Consider the following 13,214-nt stretch of genomic DNA (forward strand, 5'->3'; position numbering starts at 1 on the left):
GAGGGCGGGGGCGGGGTCAGGGGGCGCCGCTGGGGTCCGGCTGCCCCGGAAGTGCCCGCGGGGGGGGGGGGTCGCGGCCGGGCCGGGCCGGACTCCAAGTCCCGGCGTGCACCGCGGCCGGGCCGGGACACCTGGGCCCGCCCCGGACACCTGGGCCCGCCCCGACCTGCTGCGGGCGGCGCCGGCACCGGGACCCCGACGGCGGCGGCGGCGGCGGCAGCAGCAGCAGCGGGAGCGGCGGCAGGTAGCGGCGGGGGGGCTCGGCCGGGGCGGGACGGGACGGGACGGGGGGGGTGATGTGGGGCGGGGGGAGCCCGGTGTGGGGCGGGGGGCTGCCCCACCGCCCCCCCCCCGGCGGGATCTGCCCCCCTCTCCTGCCCCAATCCCCCCCCCCGCAGCGGGATCTGCCCCCCTCCTGCCCCACCGTCCCCTTCTCCTGCCCCACTTCCCCCCCCCCCCGCAGCGGGATCTGCCCCCCTCCTGCCCCACCGTCCCCTTCTCCTGCCCCACTTCCCCCCCCACACACAGCGGGATCTGCCCCCCTCCTGCCCCACCGCCCCCCTCGACGGGATCTACCCTCCCCGCCGGATCTGCCCCCCCCCAGTGGAATCTGTCCCCCTCCTGCCCCACTGCCCCCCCCCGCAGCGGGATCTGCCCCCCTCTCTTGCCCCACCGCCCCCCCCCCCCCCGGCGGGATCTGCTCCCCCCGTGGGCGCTGCCCCCCCCCGGCACCCTGGGGTGCAGGGCGCGGCCCCCCCCGCCCCCCCGCGGCTCCCTCCCCCGCGTGACCCAGCGCTCTGGAATTGGGCGTCGAGCCGCCCAGCCCCGGACGCCTGGGCCCCCGCCCCCCCCCCCACCCCGGACGCCTGGGCCCCCGCCCCACACGTCCCTCTTCCCCCCCTCCCCCGGACACCTAGGTCCCCCCCGACATGCACACGCACCCCTCGGGCTGCCCCCCCGGATGCCTGGGCCCCCACCCCCTCACCCCCCCGCTGCCCCCCCCGGACGCCTGGGCCCGTTTCGGGAGGGGGGAGCCGCTGGGGCGCCCGGACGCCTGGGTCCTTTCCCAGCTCCCGGGCGAGTTGCGGCTTGTCTCCCGCCGGAGCCACTCGGGGCACCAGCCACGTGGGGCCCCCTCCCACCCCGGGGGGGGCTGGGGGCCCCCCCCAAACCCCCTTTCTGGGGTCCCCAAGGGGGGGGGCACCCCACTGCTGTCCCCTCAGCCACCCATGCTGCTGTCCCTGGGCTGCATCCCTGCCTGGGTGCCCCCCCCGAAAAGCAGGTGTCCCCCAAAAAAACAGGGTGTCTCCCAAAAAAACAGGGTGCCCCCTGAAAAGTGGGGTGCCCCTCCAAAAATTGGGGTGCCCCCCCCCCAAAAAAACCCAGCTCCTGGCCCAGCTGGCCCCCGTGGGGGACATCCCCTCTCTGTGGGGGGGGGGAATGGCTGGCCCCAGCGCCATGGGGGGGTCCCGTGCCCCACACCAGCGAGGGCATGGTGCAACCCCCCCCCTAAATCCCCCCCCCCCCGAAGGGGCAGGGCGGCTCCGGGGCCCAGCCCCGGCCGCGGGGGCAGGCGGCACCCGCTGCCTCCCGCCGCCGTAATTAGTGTTGTGGAGCCGCTCGGGAGCCCGTCGCAACACGTCCGCCCGGCGCCGGCGTTCCCGGGGGGCTGGCGGCGTTCCCGACGGCATTCCCGGCGTTCCCGGGGCGGCCGGGCCCCGCTCCGCCTCGCCGCTGCCCCCTCCGCTCCCCCAGGTGCCGGCGGCATGGACCGCGCCATGGCGAGCCAGCGGATCCAGAGCGCCCAGGACCTGCTGGATCTCACCTTCCAGTGTGAGTGGGGGGGTTGGGGCTGGGGGGGGGGGAGGAACCGGCCCGGTCGGATGTTTCCGGGCTCCGTCCGGACGTTTCCGTCGCCGTCTGCTCCAGCCCTGGCGATGAAACACATGGATCTGAAGCAAGTGGAGCTGGACACGGCCGTGGCCAAGGTGGACGAGCTCTCGCGGCAGCTCGAGTCGCTCTGGACCGACGGCCCCGGGCCGCCTGCCGCCGCGCAGGCCAAGGTAGGGCCGCGGCGGGTGCTGGGGTCACTTGATGGGTGCCAGGGCCCCTGACCCTCCTCTCCTGGCTTCCCCTGAGTCCTACAGCCCCTTGGACACCTCATGCAGGAGGTGGGACGGGTGCTGGGGTCACCCCATGGGTGCCACCACCCACCAGGGCCCCTGACCCTCCTCTGCTGGCTTCCCCTGAGCCCTACAGCCCCTTGGACACCTCATGGAGGTGGTGGGACGGGTGCTGGGGTCACCCGATGGGTGCCAGGGCCCCTGACCCTCCTCTCCTGGCTTCTCCTGAGTCCTACAGCCCCTTGGACACCTCATGGAGGTGGTGGGATGGGTGCTGGGGTCACCCGATGGGTGCCAGGGCCCCTGACCCTCCTCTCCGGGCTTCCCCAGGAGCCCTACAGCCCCTTGGACACCTCATGGAGGAGGTGGGATGGGTGCTGGGGTCACCCGATGGGTGCCAGGGCCCCTGACCCTCCTCTCCGGGCTTCCCCAGGAGCCCTACAGCCCCTTGGACACCTCATGGAGGAGGTGGGATGGGTGCTGGGGTCACCCGATGGGTGCCAGGGCCCCCAACCCTCCTCTCCTGGCTTCCCCTGAGCCCTACAGCCCCTTGGACACCTCATAGAGGTGGTGGGATGGGTGCTGGGGTCACCCGATGGGTGCCAGGGCCCCTGACCCTCCTCTCCGGGCTTCCCCAGGAGCCCTACAGCCCCTTGGACACCTCATGGAGGTGGTGGGACGGGTGCTGGGGTCACCCGATGGGTGCCACCACCCCCCAGGGCCCCCAACCCTCCTCTCCCGGCTTCCCCAGGAGCCCTACAGCCCCTTGGAGAGCCCGAGCCGCACCAGCTCGCCTTTCGGCCGGAAAAGCCTGGCTTCGGAGAGCCTGGAGCTCCTCGGCTCCTTCCACGGCGACTCGCTGGGCCGCCCCGCCTCGCCCCGGCCCTCCTACTACCTGCCGGCGGAGGACCGGGCTCCCTCGCCCCGGCCCAAGGTGCTGGCGGTGCCCTACGAGGGGCTGGCGCCGGGGGGGGGCGGCGCCGGCCGGGCCCCCTCGCCCCGGCTGCACCGCTCGTCGCCCGCCGAGCGCCCCTACGACTTCCTGGGCTTCGGCGGCTCGCCGGGCCGGGCCGGCTCGCCGCGCTCGGGCGAGGCCTCCCCGGCGCAGATGTTCTTCCCCGAGCGGGCGCCGTCGCCCCGGCCGCCCGCCCCGCCGCCCTACGAGGCGCACGGCCTCTACCCGTCCCTCAGCGGGGCCTTGGCACCCTTCCGGGCTCAGGGTAAGGGCGACTGGGGGGTCCCTGGGGTTTGGGGTGGGGGGATGCTATGGGGGGACCCTCCCGGGGTGGCCCTGGTCCTGGGATGTTGCCCGTTGTGGGGCATCTCCAACCCGTCCTGAGGTGGTACCGTCATGGATGTCCCCGTTTTGGGGGGTCTCCAACCCATCCTGAGGTGGTCCCATCATGGATGTCCCCATTTTGGGGTGTCTTCAGCCCATCCTGGGGTGGTCCCGTCATGGATGTCCCTGTTTTGGGGGGTCTCCAACCCATCCTGAGGTGGTCCCGTCCTGGATGTCCCCGTTTTGGGGGGTCTCCAACCCATCCTGAGGTGGTACCGTCATGGATGTCCCCGTTTTGGGGTGTCTCCAACCCATCCTGAGGTGGTCCCGTCATGGATGTCCCCGTTTTGGGGTGTCTTCAGCCCATCCTGGGGTGGTCCCGTCATGGATGTCCCCGTTTTGGGGGGTCTCCAACCCATCCTGAGGTGGTCCCATCATGGATGTCCCCATTTTGGGGTGTCTTCAGCCCATCCTGGGGTGGTCCCGTCATGGATGTCCCCGTTTTGGGGTGTTTCCAACCCATCCTGGTGTAGCTCCATCCTGGGGTGGGCTCGTCCCATCCTGAGGTGACCCTGTCATGGGATGTCCCCCCTCCTGGGGTGTCTCCTGCCCATCCGGTCATGTCCCCATCTTGGGGTGCCCTTGTCCCATCCCGGGGTGCCCTCGTCCTCGGTTATGTCCCCGTCTCGGTGTCCCTGTCCCTCACGTGTCCCTGGCCTGTCCCAGGGTGTTCCCATTCCAGGGTGTCCCCAACCCTTCGCGGGAGGTCCCCATCCCGTCCCAGCATGCCTCAGTCCAGGGATATCCCCCATTCCAGGGTGCCCCCCCGCTCCCTCCCAGGACCCCCATGGTGGGACCCCCCTCTCCCGAGACCCCCAGGGTCCCCGGACCCCAGCTCTGGGGATGTGGGTGCAGCTGGGGGGGGCCGGGGGGGTCCGCTCAGCCTCCTCATTCTCCCTAGATGACCTGGTGATCAAACGGCGCCCGCAGAAGAGCTGGAACGAGTCCGACCTGGACGTGGCCTACGAGAAGAAACCGTCCGGCTCGGGGGGCTACGACCGTGAGTGCGGGGGGGGGGGGGACATTCTGGGGGGGTCCGGGAGGCTGGGGGACATCTGGGGGTGCTGGGGGGGGGGTTGGGCAGGGTCTGGGGGAGCCAGGGTGGCATCCAAAGGGGCTGGAGGTATCTGAGAAGGTTTGGGGGGGGCCAACTGGGGAGGGCAGGGGGCATCTCGGGGGGGTCTGGAGGTGTTGGGGGGATGGAGCTGCCAATGGGATGGAGGGTCTGGGGGTGTTGGGGCAACTGGGGGGGGGACTGGGAGGGTCTGGGGGGGGCTTCTGGGTTGGGCCACCAGGGGTTGGGGGGGCTCCAAGGCTGCTGGAGGGGCACCTGGGGCTGCCGTGTCGGGGTGTGGGGTGCTGGGGGGGTCCGAGCTGGGGTCCCCCCCCTTCGTTGCCCCCCAACAGGCGCCGGCGAGGGGCTCCGGCAGCCCCTGGGGCTGCAGCTGGCTCCCTGGAGGGAATCGAGCCTGGACGGCAAGGTGAGCGGCGGCCGGGGGGGGGACACGGACCGGGGTGGAGGGGGGGGGACACGGTGACACGCCGTCCCTCACGGCTCGTCCTCGTCCCCCCCCCCCGGCAGGACGGTGCCTACGGCGTGCACAGCGCCACGCTGCCCCGCAACTACAAGGTGTCACCGCTGGCCGGGGAGCGGCGGCCCGAGGGCGGGGGGCGGCGAGGCGGCGGACCCCCCCCCGGCGCCCGCGCCTGGCACCCGGCGCTGCAGCCCGCCTCCCGCATCCCCATGCCCCCCCCCGGCCCCCAGGGCGCCCGGCCCCCCCGCCACAAGCCCCTGCCCCTCTCCATGATCTTCAAGCTGCAAAACGCCTTCTGGGAGCACGGAGCCGGCGTCGGGGGCCCCCGGGGGCTCCCGCCGGGCCCCCTCGCCTTCCCCCGCTCCCCCCCGAAGCAGCCCCCGCTGCCGGCCCCGGCCCCCCCGGCGCTGCCCCCCGGCGAAGGTGAGCCGCCGGCGGGCTGGGGGGGGGCTCCGGCATGCCGAGACGCTTGGGGAGGGGGCACCTGGCTGCAGCACGCCGAGGTAGAGGGGGGTTTGGGGGGGGGGTTTGGGGGGCTCCGGTGCACTGAGGTACGTGGGATTTGGGGGGGGGGCTGGGGGGCTCCAGCGTGCTGAAATATGTGGGATTTGGGGGGTCTCGCTGGTTCCAGCATACTGGGACATGTGGGGTTTTGGGGGGGGTCTCAGTGGCTCCAGCGTGCTGAGATGCATGGGGTTTTGGGGGGGGTCCGTGGGGCTCCAGCGTGCTCAGATACGTGGGGTTTTGGGGGGGGTCCGTGGGGCTCCAGCGTGCTCAGATACGTGGGGTTTGGGGGGGGTCTTTGGGGGTCCAGCATACTCAGATACGTGGGGTTTGGGGGGGGGGGTCCTTGGGGGTCCAGCATGCTCAGATACGTGGGGTTTTGGGGGGGGTCCTTGGGGGTCCAGCATGCTCAGATACGTGGGGTTTTGGGGGGGGTCCTTGGGGGTCCAGCATGCTCAGATACGTGGGGTTTTGGGGGGGGGGTCCTTGGGGGTCCAGCATGCTCAGATACGTGGGGTTTTGGGGGGGTCCTTGGGGCTCCAGCATGCTCAGATACGTGGGGTTTTGGGGGGGGGTCCTTGGGGGTCCAGCATGCTCAGATACGTGGGGTTTTGGGGGGGGGGTCCTTGGGGGTCCAGCATGCTCAGATACGTGGGGTTTTGGGGGGGGGTCCTTGGGGGTCCAGCATGCTCAGATACGTGGGGTTTGGGGGGGGTCCGTGGGGGTCCAGCATGCTCAGATACGTGGGGTTTTGGGGGGGTCCTTGGGGGTCCAGCATGCTCAGATACGTGGGGTTTTGGGGGGGTCCTTGGGGGTCCAGCACGCTGAGATATGTGGGGTTTTGGGGGGGGTCCTTGGGGGTCCAGCACGCTGAGATATGTGGGGTTTTGGGGGGGTCCTTGGGGCTCCAGCATGCTCAGATACGTGGGGTTTTGGGGGGGGTCCTTGGGGGTCCAGCATGCTCAGATACGTGGGGTTTTGGGGGGGGTCCTTGGGGGTCCAGCATCCTCAGATACGTGGGGTTTTGGGGGGGGGTCCATGGGGGTCCAGCATGCTCAGATATATGTGGGGTTTTGGGGGGGGTCCTTGGGGGTCCAGCATGCTCAGATACGTGGGGTTTTGGGGGGGGTCCGTGGGGGTCCAGCATGCTCAGATACGTGGGGTTTTGGGGGGCCCATGGGGGGGTGCAGCACGCCGGGACCTGGGGGGGCTCTGGGGGGCTCCAGCACCCCGAACCCCTCAGGCTCCGGGACGCCCCGATTTCGGGGGGCTCCCGCCGACGCCGCATCCCCGCAGGGCCGGGCCGGGCCGTGTCCCCGGAGGCGGCACCCGCGGAGCCGGCGGCACCCCCGGAGGCGGCCGGACCCCCCGAGGCGGCGGCGCGGGAGCCGGAGCCGGAGCCGGAGCCGGAGCTGGAGACGCTGCTGCGGGGCGGCGAGGCGGCGGAGGCGGCGCGGCCGTTGAGCCCCACGCGGCTGCAGCCGCTGCTGCCGCCCGAGGCGCAGGCGGTGCCCGAGTTCGAGGAGGTGGCGCGGGTGCTGGCCGAGATGCCGCGGCCCCTCAAGCGCCGCGGCTCCATGGAGCAGAGCCCCGGCCCGGCGCTGCCGCCCACCCACAAGAAGCAGTACCAGCAGCTCATCACCCGCCTCTTCCACCACCGGCCCCGCAAGGACGAGGCGCCGCCGGCGCCCGACGCCGCCGAGCCGCCCGCCGCCGAGCCCCCCGCCCCGCGCCACAGCCCCCCGCCCGCCCTCCCGGAGCCCCCCGGCAGCCCCCTGCCCGGCCCGGTAAGTGCCCCTCGCGTGCGGTGTCCCCGGAGGTGGCCGGTGTCCTCCGGAGCCTCGCCGGAGCGCCGGGATGGAGGACGCCGGTGTCCCGGGTCGTGCCTGGTGTCCCCAAAGGGGCTGAACGGAGGTGCCAGGCGGTTTCTGGTGACCCCGAGGTGCCTGGTGGTGCCCGGTGTCCCCCATGGTCCCTCCTGGTGTCCCTAGAGGTGCCCAATGGTGCCCGGTGTCCCCCATGGTCCCTCCTGGTGTCCCTAGAGGTGCAAGGCAGCATCTGGTGACCCCAAGGTGCCTGCTGGTGCCCAGTGTCCCCCATGGTCCCTCCTGGTGTCCCTAGAGGTGCCAGGCAGTGTCTGGTGACCCCAAGGTGCCTGGTGGTGTCTGGTGTCCCCCATGGTCCCTCCTGGTGTCCTTGGAGGTGCCTAGTGGTGCCTGGTGACCCCAAGGTGCCTGGTGTCCCCTATGGTCCCTCCTGGTGTCCCTGGAGGTGCCTGGAGGTGCCCAGTGTCCCCCATGGTCCCTCCTGGTGTCCCTAGAGGTGCCCAATGGTGCCCGGTGTCCCCCATGGTCCCTCCTGGTGTCCCTAGAGGTGCCAGGCAGCGTCTGGTGACCCCAAGGTGCCTGCTGGTGCCCAGTGTCCCCTATGGTCCCTCCCAATGTCCCTAGAGATGCCAGGCGGTGCCTGGCACCCTCGAAGGTCCCTCTGGGTGCCAGGTGATGCCTGGTGCTCTCAGAGGTGTCCTGATAGGTGTCCCCAAGGCCCCCCTGGGTCTTCTTGAGGCCTCTCCAGGTGTCCTATGGATACCGAGTGCCCCGGGAGGTGTCCCCAAGGTCCCTTCTAGGGTGTCCTGTGGTCCTGGGTGCCCTGGGAGGTGTCACCGAGGTCCCCCCAGGTGCCCTACGGTGCCAGCTGCCCCAGGAGGCTGCCTCCAGGGTCACCTTCAGGTGTCCTATGGTGCCAGACGCTCCGGGAGGTGTCCCCAAGGTCCGTTCTTGGGTATCCTACAGTGCCAGGTGCCCCAGGAGATGTCCCCAGGGTCCTCCCCTGGTGCTGGGTGTCCCAGACAAGGTCCCCAGGGTCCTCCCCTGGTGTTGGGTACCCCTGGCAGATGTCCCCAGGGTCCTCCCCTGGTGCTGGGTGCCCCAAACAAGGTCCCCAGGGTCCTCCCCTGGTGCTGGGTACCCCTGGCAGATGTCCCCAGGGTCCTCCCCTGGTGCTGGGTGTCCTAGACAAGGTCCCCAGGGTCCTCCCCTGGTGCTGGGTACCCCTGGCAGATGTCCCCAGGGTCCTCCCCTGGTGCTGGGTGTCCCAGACAAGGTCCCCAGGGTCCTCCCCTGGTGCTGGGTACCCCTGGCAGATGTCCCCAGGGTCCTCCCCTGGTGCTGGGTGCCCCAGACAAGGTCCCCAGGGTCCTCCCCTGGTGCTGGGTGCCCCTGGCAGATGTCCCCAGGGTCCTCCCCTGGTGCTGGGTGCCCCAGACAAGGTCCCCAGGGTCTCCCCCGGGTACCTCCCGGTGCCGGGTGTCCCCGAGCCCCCCCGGGTGTGTCCCCCCGAGCCGGGCGCCCCGCTGACGGCCCGGGCGGGCGCAGGAGCGGCGCTCGGCCCTGCGCGGCCCCTCCTCGCCCCGCAGGCGCCCCAGGGGCCGCGTGCGCCTCAACCCGCTGGTGCTGCTGCTGGACGCGGCGCTCACGGGCGAGCTGGACGTGGTGCAGCAGGCCGTGGCCGAGGTGAGCCCCCCCGGGGACACGGGGACACCGGGGACACCAGGGGGGACGGGGACGCCGGGGATGGGGCGTGGGATGGGGGGACACCGGGGGACAGGGACAAGGCGCCCGGCGGCAGGGGGGTGGAGATGGGGTGCCTGGGAGGGGACAGGGATGGCGAGGTGACATGGATGGGTGGTGGCACTTTGGAGTGGCGGGGGACAGGGTGACATGGATGGGGTGGCACTTCAGGGTGGCATGGGATGGGGTGGCACGGATGGTGGTGGCACTTTGCGATGGTGGGGGACGGGGTGACACGGACAAGGGGTGACACTTTGGGGTGGCGGAGGACAGGATGACATGGACAGGGGTGGCACTTTGGGGTGTCAGGGGACGGGGTTACATGGACGGGGTGGCATGAGACAAGGGGACAAGGACAGGGGTGACACTTTGGGGTGGCATGGGATAGGGCGACACGGATGGGGTGGCACTTTGGGGTGGTGGAGGACAGGGTGACACACAGGGTGGCACTTCAGGATGGCAGGGGACAGAGTGACATGGATGGGGTGGCACTTTGGGGTGATGGGAGATGGGGTGTCACGGGCGGGGGCGGCACTTTGGGGTGATGGGAGATGGGGTGGCACGGATGGGGGCGACACTTTGGGGTGGCAGGGGACGGGGTGGCCCAGATGGGGGTGGCACTTTGGGGTGACATGGGATGGGGGTGGCATGGATGAGGGTGGCGTGGACAGGGGTGACACTTTGGGGTGGCAGGGGACGGGGTGGCCCAGATGGGGGTGGCACGTTGGGGTGATGGGGGACGGGGTGACACAGATGAGGTGGCCCGGATGGGGGTGACACTTTGGGGTGGCGAGGACCGGAGGTGCCGGGGGGTGGCGGGGGGCAGCTGGGGGATGGCGGGGGGCCCGGGGGGACAGCGGGGGTCCCCGCTGAGGGGGCCCCGCGCCCGCGCGGCAGCTGCAGGACGCCAGCCAGCCCAACGACGAGGGCATCACGGCGCTGCACAACGCCATTTGCGGCGCCAACTACGCCATCGTGGACTTCCTCATCGCCAGCGGGGCCGACGTCAACTCCCCGGACAGCCACGGCTGGTGAGGCCGGGGGGGACACGAGGTGGGGGGGGGGGACACGGAGGGGACACGGTGACAGCTGCCCGCCCAGGACGCCGCTGCACTGCGCCGCCTCCTGCAACGACACGGCCCTCTGCGTGGCCCTGGTCCGCCACGGCGCCGCCATCTTCGCCCCCACCGCCAGCGACGGCAGCCTGGCCGTGGAGAAGTGCGACCCGTACCGCGAGGGCTACGCCGACTGCTACACCTACCTCTGCGGTACCGGGGACCGGGGGGACCGGGGGGACGGGGGTACCGGGGGGACGGGGGACCGCGAGGGCTACGCCGACTGCTACACCTACCTCTGCGGTACCGGGGGACGGGGGGACCGGGGGGACCGGGGGGACGGGGGTACCGGGGGGACGGGGGACCGCGAGGGCTACGCCAACTGCTACACCTACCTCTGCGGTACCGGGGACCGGGGGGACCGGGGGGACCGGGGGGACGGGGGACCGCGAGGGCTACGCCGACTGCTACACCTACCTCTGCGGTACCGGGGGACGGGGGGACCGGGGGGACGGGGGACCGCGAGGGCTACGCCAACTGCTACACCTACCTCTGCGGTACCGGGGGACCGGGGGGACGGGGGGGACGGGGGACCGCGAGGGCTACGCCGACTGCTACACCTACCTCTGCGGTACCGGGGGACGGGGGGGACCGGGGGGACCGGGGGGACGGGGGACCGCGAGGGCTACGCCGACTGCTACACCTACCTCTGCGGTACCGGGGACCGGGGGGACCGGGGGGACGGGGGGGACCGGGGGGACGGGGGACCGCGAGGGCTACGCCGACTGCTACACCTACCTCTGCGGTACCGGGGGGACGGGGGGACCGGGGGGACGGGGGGGACCGGGGGGACGGGGGACCGCGAGGGCTACGCCGACTGCTACACCTACCTCTGCGGTACCGGGGGGACGGGGGGACCGGGGGGACGGGGGGGACCGGGGGGACGGGGGACCGCGAGGGCTACGCCGACTGCTACACCTACCTCTGCGGTACCGGGGGACGGGGGGACCGGGGGGACGGGGGTACCGGGGGGACGGGGGACCGCGAGGGCTACGCCGACTGCTACACCTACCTCTGCGGTACCGGGGGACGGGGGGACCGGGGGGACCGGGGGGACGGGGGGACCGGGGGGACGGGGGACCGCGAGGGCTACGCCGACTGCTACACCTACCTCTGCGGTACCGGGGGACGGGGGGACCGGGGGGACCGGGGGGACGGGGGGACCGGGGGGACGGGGGACCGCGAGGGCTACGCCGACTGCTACACCTACCTCTGCGGTACCGGGGGACGGGGGGGACCGGGGGGACGGGGTACCGCGAGGGCTACGCTGACTGCTACACCTACCTCTGCGGTACCGGGGGACGGGGGGACCGGGGGGACCGGGGGGACGGGGGACCGCGAGGGCTACGCTGACTGCTACACCTACCTCTGCGGTACCGGGGGACGGGGGGACCGGGGGGACGGGGGACCGCGAGGGCTACGCCGACTGCTACACCTACCTCTGCGGTACCGGGGGGACGAGGGTACCAGGGGGACGAGGGTACTGGGGGGGGTCAGGGCCATCAGCGTGCTGGGGGCTATAGGGTGCTGGGGGGGGTTCAGGGCCATTGGGGTGCTATAGGGTGCTGGGGGGGGCAATGTGGGGGGCTGGGGTGCCCCCCACGGCTCCATGACCCCCCCGTCCCCCCACAGAGGTGGAGCAGGGCATGGGGGTGCAGGGGGGGGGATAGGTGGTGCTGGGGGGGCAATGAGGGGGTTTGGGGTGCCAGGGGGTGCTGCATGGCCCCCCGCCGCACCGTGACCCCCCCGTCCCCCCCCCGCAGAGGTGGAGCAGGGCATGGGGGTGCGGGGGGGGATAGGTGGTGCCGGGGGGGCAGTGAGGGGGTTTGGGGTGCTGGGGGGGTGCTGTGTGCCCCCCGTCGCACCGTGACCCCCCCGTCCCCCCCCCGCAGAGGTGGAGCAGGGCATGGGGGTGCTCAACAGCGGCGTGGTGTACGCGCTGTGGGACTACAGCGCCGAGCTGGGCGACGAGCTGTCCTTCCGCGAGGGCGAGCCCGTCACCGTGCTGCGCCGCGACCCCCCCGAGCAGCTCGACTGGTGGTGGGGGTCCCTCTACGGCCACGAGGGCTACGTGCCCAAGAACTACTTCGGGGTGAGCGGCGGGGGGGGGGGACACGGGGCCCGCTGTGCCCCCAGGCACCCTGGGGTCCCACTGGGGGGGACCTGCAGCACCCACAGCCCCCCCCAGCATCCCCCCCCCCCCCACAGCCCTCCTGGGGTGACCCCCAGCACCCACAGCCCCCCCCCCCATGGCCCTTGTGGGGGGATCTGCAGCACCCCCAGCCCCCCTGGCCCTCCTGGGGGGGACCCTGCAGCACCCCCAGCACCCCCAGCCCTCCTGGGGGGGGGACCTGCAGCACCCACAGCCCCCCTATGGCCCTCCTGGGGGGACCTGCAGCCCCCACAGCCCCCCACAGCCCTCCTGGGGTGACCCACAGCCCCCCCATGGCCCTCCTGGGGGGGACCCTGCAGCACCCCCAGCCCCCCAGCACCCACAGCCCTCCTGGGGTGGGGACCTGCAGCACCCACAGCCCCCCTATGGCTCTCCTGGGGGGACCTGCAGCCCCCACAGCCCCCCCACAGCCCTCCTGGGGTGACCCACAGCCCCCCCCATGGCCCTCCTGGGGGGGATCTGCAGCACCCACAGCCCTCCCAGCACTCCCAGGGCCCCATTGGGGAGTGGGTGGCACCCTCGGGGGAAGCTCGCAGCACTGACACCCCCTCCCCTCCCCTCCCCTCCCCTCCCAGCTCTTCCCCAGGGTGCGGCCGCAGCGGAAGAAGGTCTGAAGCGCCGGAGCCGGGGGGGCACCGAGGACGCGGCGGGTGGGGGTGCCCTGGAGCTGCCCCCCCGCCTCGGTGCCCCCCGCCCCCTCTGCCGTCCCTCCAGGCTGCTCGGACGCCTGGGCCCCCCCTTCTCGGGTGCCCCCCGCCTCGTCCCCCCCCCGCCCAGCCTTGTCCCCGCTCTGGGCCTCGGTGTCAACGCAGGGTGCTGGCTTCTGCCGGGAGTAAAGAGCCTTCGCCTGCACGTC

General features: G+C 72.5%; 1 protein-coding gene across 1 annotated transcript in view; it reads left to right on the forward strand.

Annotated features, from left to right (window-relative positions):
• Positions 1-13,210, forward strand: part of PPP1R13L (protein phosphatase 1 regulatory subunit 13 like) — a 38,722-nt gene extending 25,512 nt beyond the window's left edge. The window contains exons 2-14 of the mRNA XM_064503072.1: positions 206-244; positions 1,756-1,833; positions 1,930-2,063; positions 2,875-3,343; positions 4,364-4,462; positions 4,870-4,943; positions 5,045-5,420; positions 6,798-7,288; positions 8,876-9,013; positions 9,968-10,101; positions 10,172-10,338; positions 12,078-12,277; positions 12,934-13,210. Coding sequence (XP_064359142.1) covers positions 1,767-1,833; positions 1,930-2,063; positions 2,875-3,343; positions 4,364-4,462; positions 4,870-4,943; positions 5,045-5,420; positions 6,798-7,288; positions 8,876-9,013; positions 9,968-10,101; positions 10,172-10,338; positions 12,078-12,277; positions 12,934-12,972 — 2,388 coding nt within the window. The 5' untranslated portion in view covers positions 206-244; positions 1,756-1,766 and the 3' untranslated portion in view covers positions 12,973-13,210. The remainder of the gene's footprint in view (positions 1-205; positions 245-1,755; positions 1,834-1,929; positions 2,064-2,874; positions 3,344-4,363; positions 4,463-4,869; positions 4,944-5,044; positions 5,421-6,797; positions 7,289-8,875; positions 9,014-9,967; positions 10,102-10,171; positions 10,339-12,077; positions 12,278-12,933) is intronic.
• Positions 13,211-13,214: the final 4 nt, after the last annotated feature.

This window comes from Dromaius novaehollandiae, chromosome 34 (genome assembly GCF_036370855.1).
Source record: "Dromaius novaehollandiae isolate bDroNov1 chromosome 34, bDroNov1.hap1, whole genome shotgun sequence".
In the NCBI taxonomy this organism is placed as follows: Eukaryota; Metazoa; Chordata; class Aves; order Casuariiformes; family Dromaiidae; genus Dromaius; species Dromaius novaehollandiae.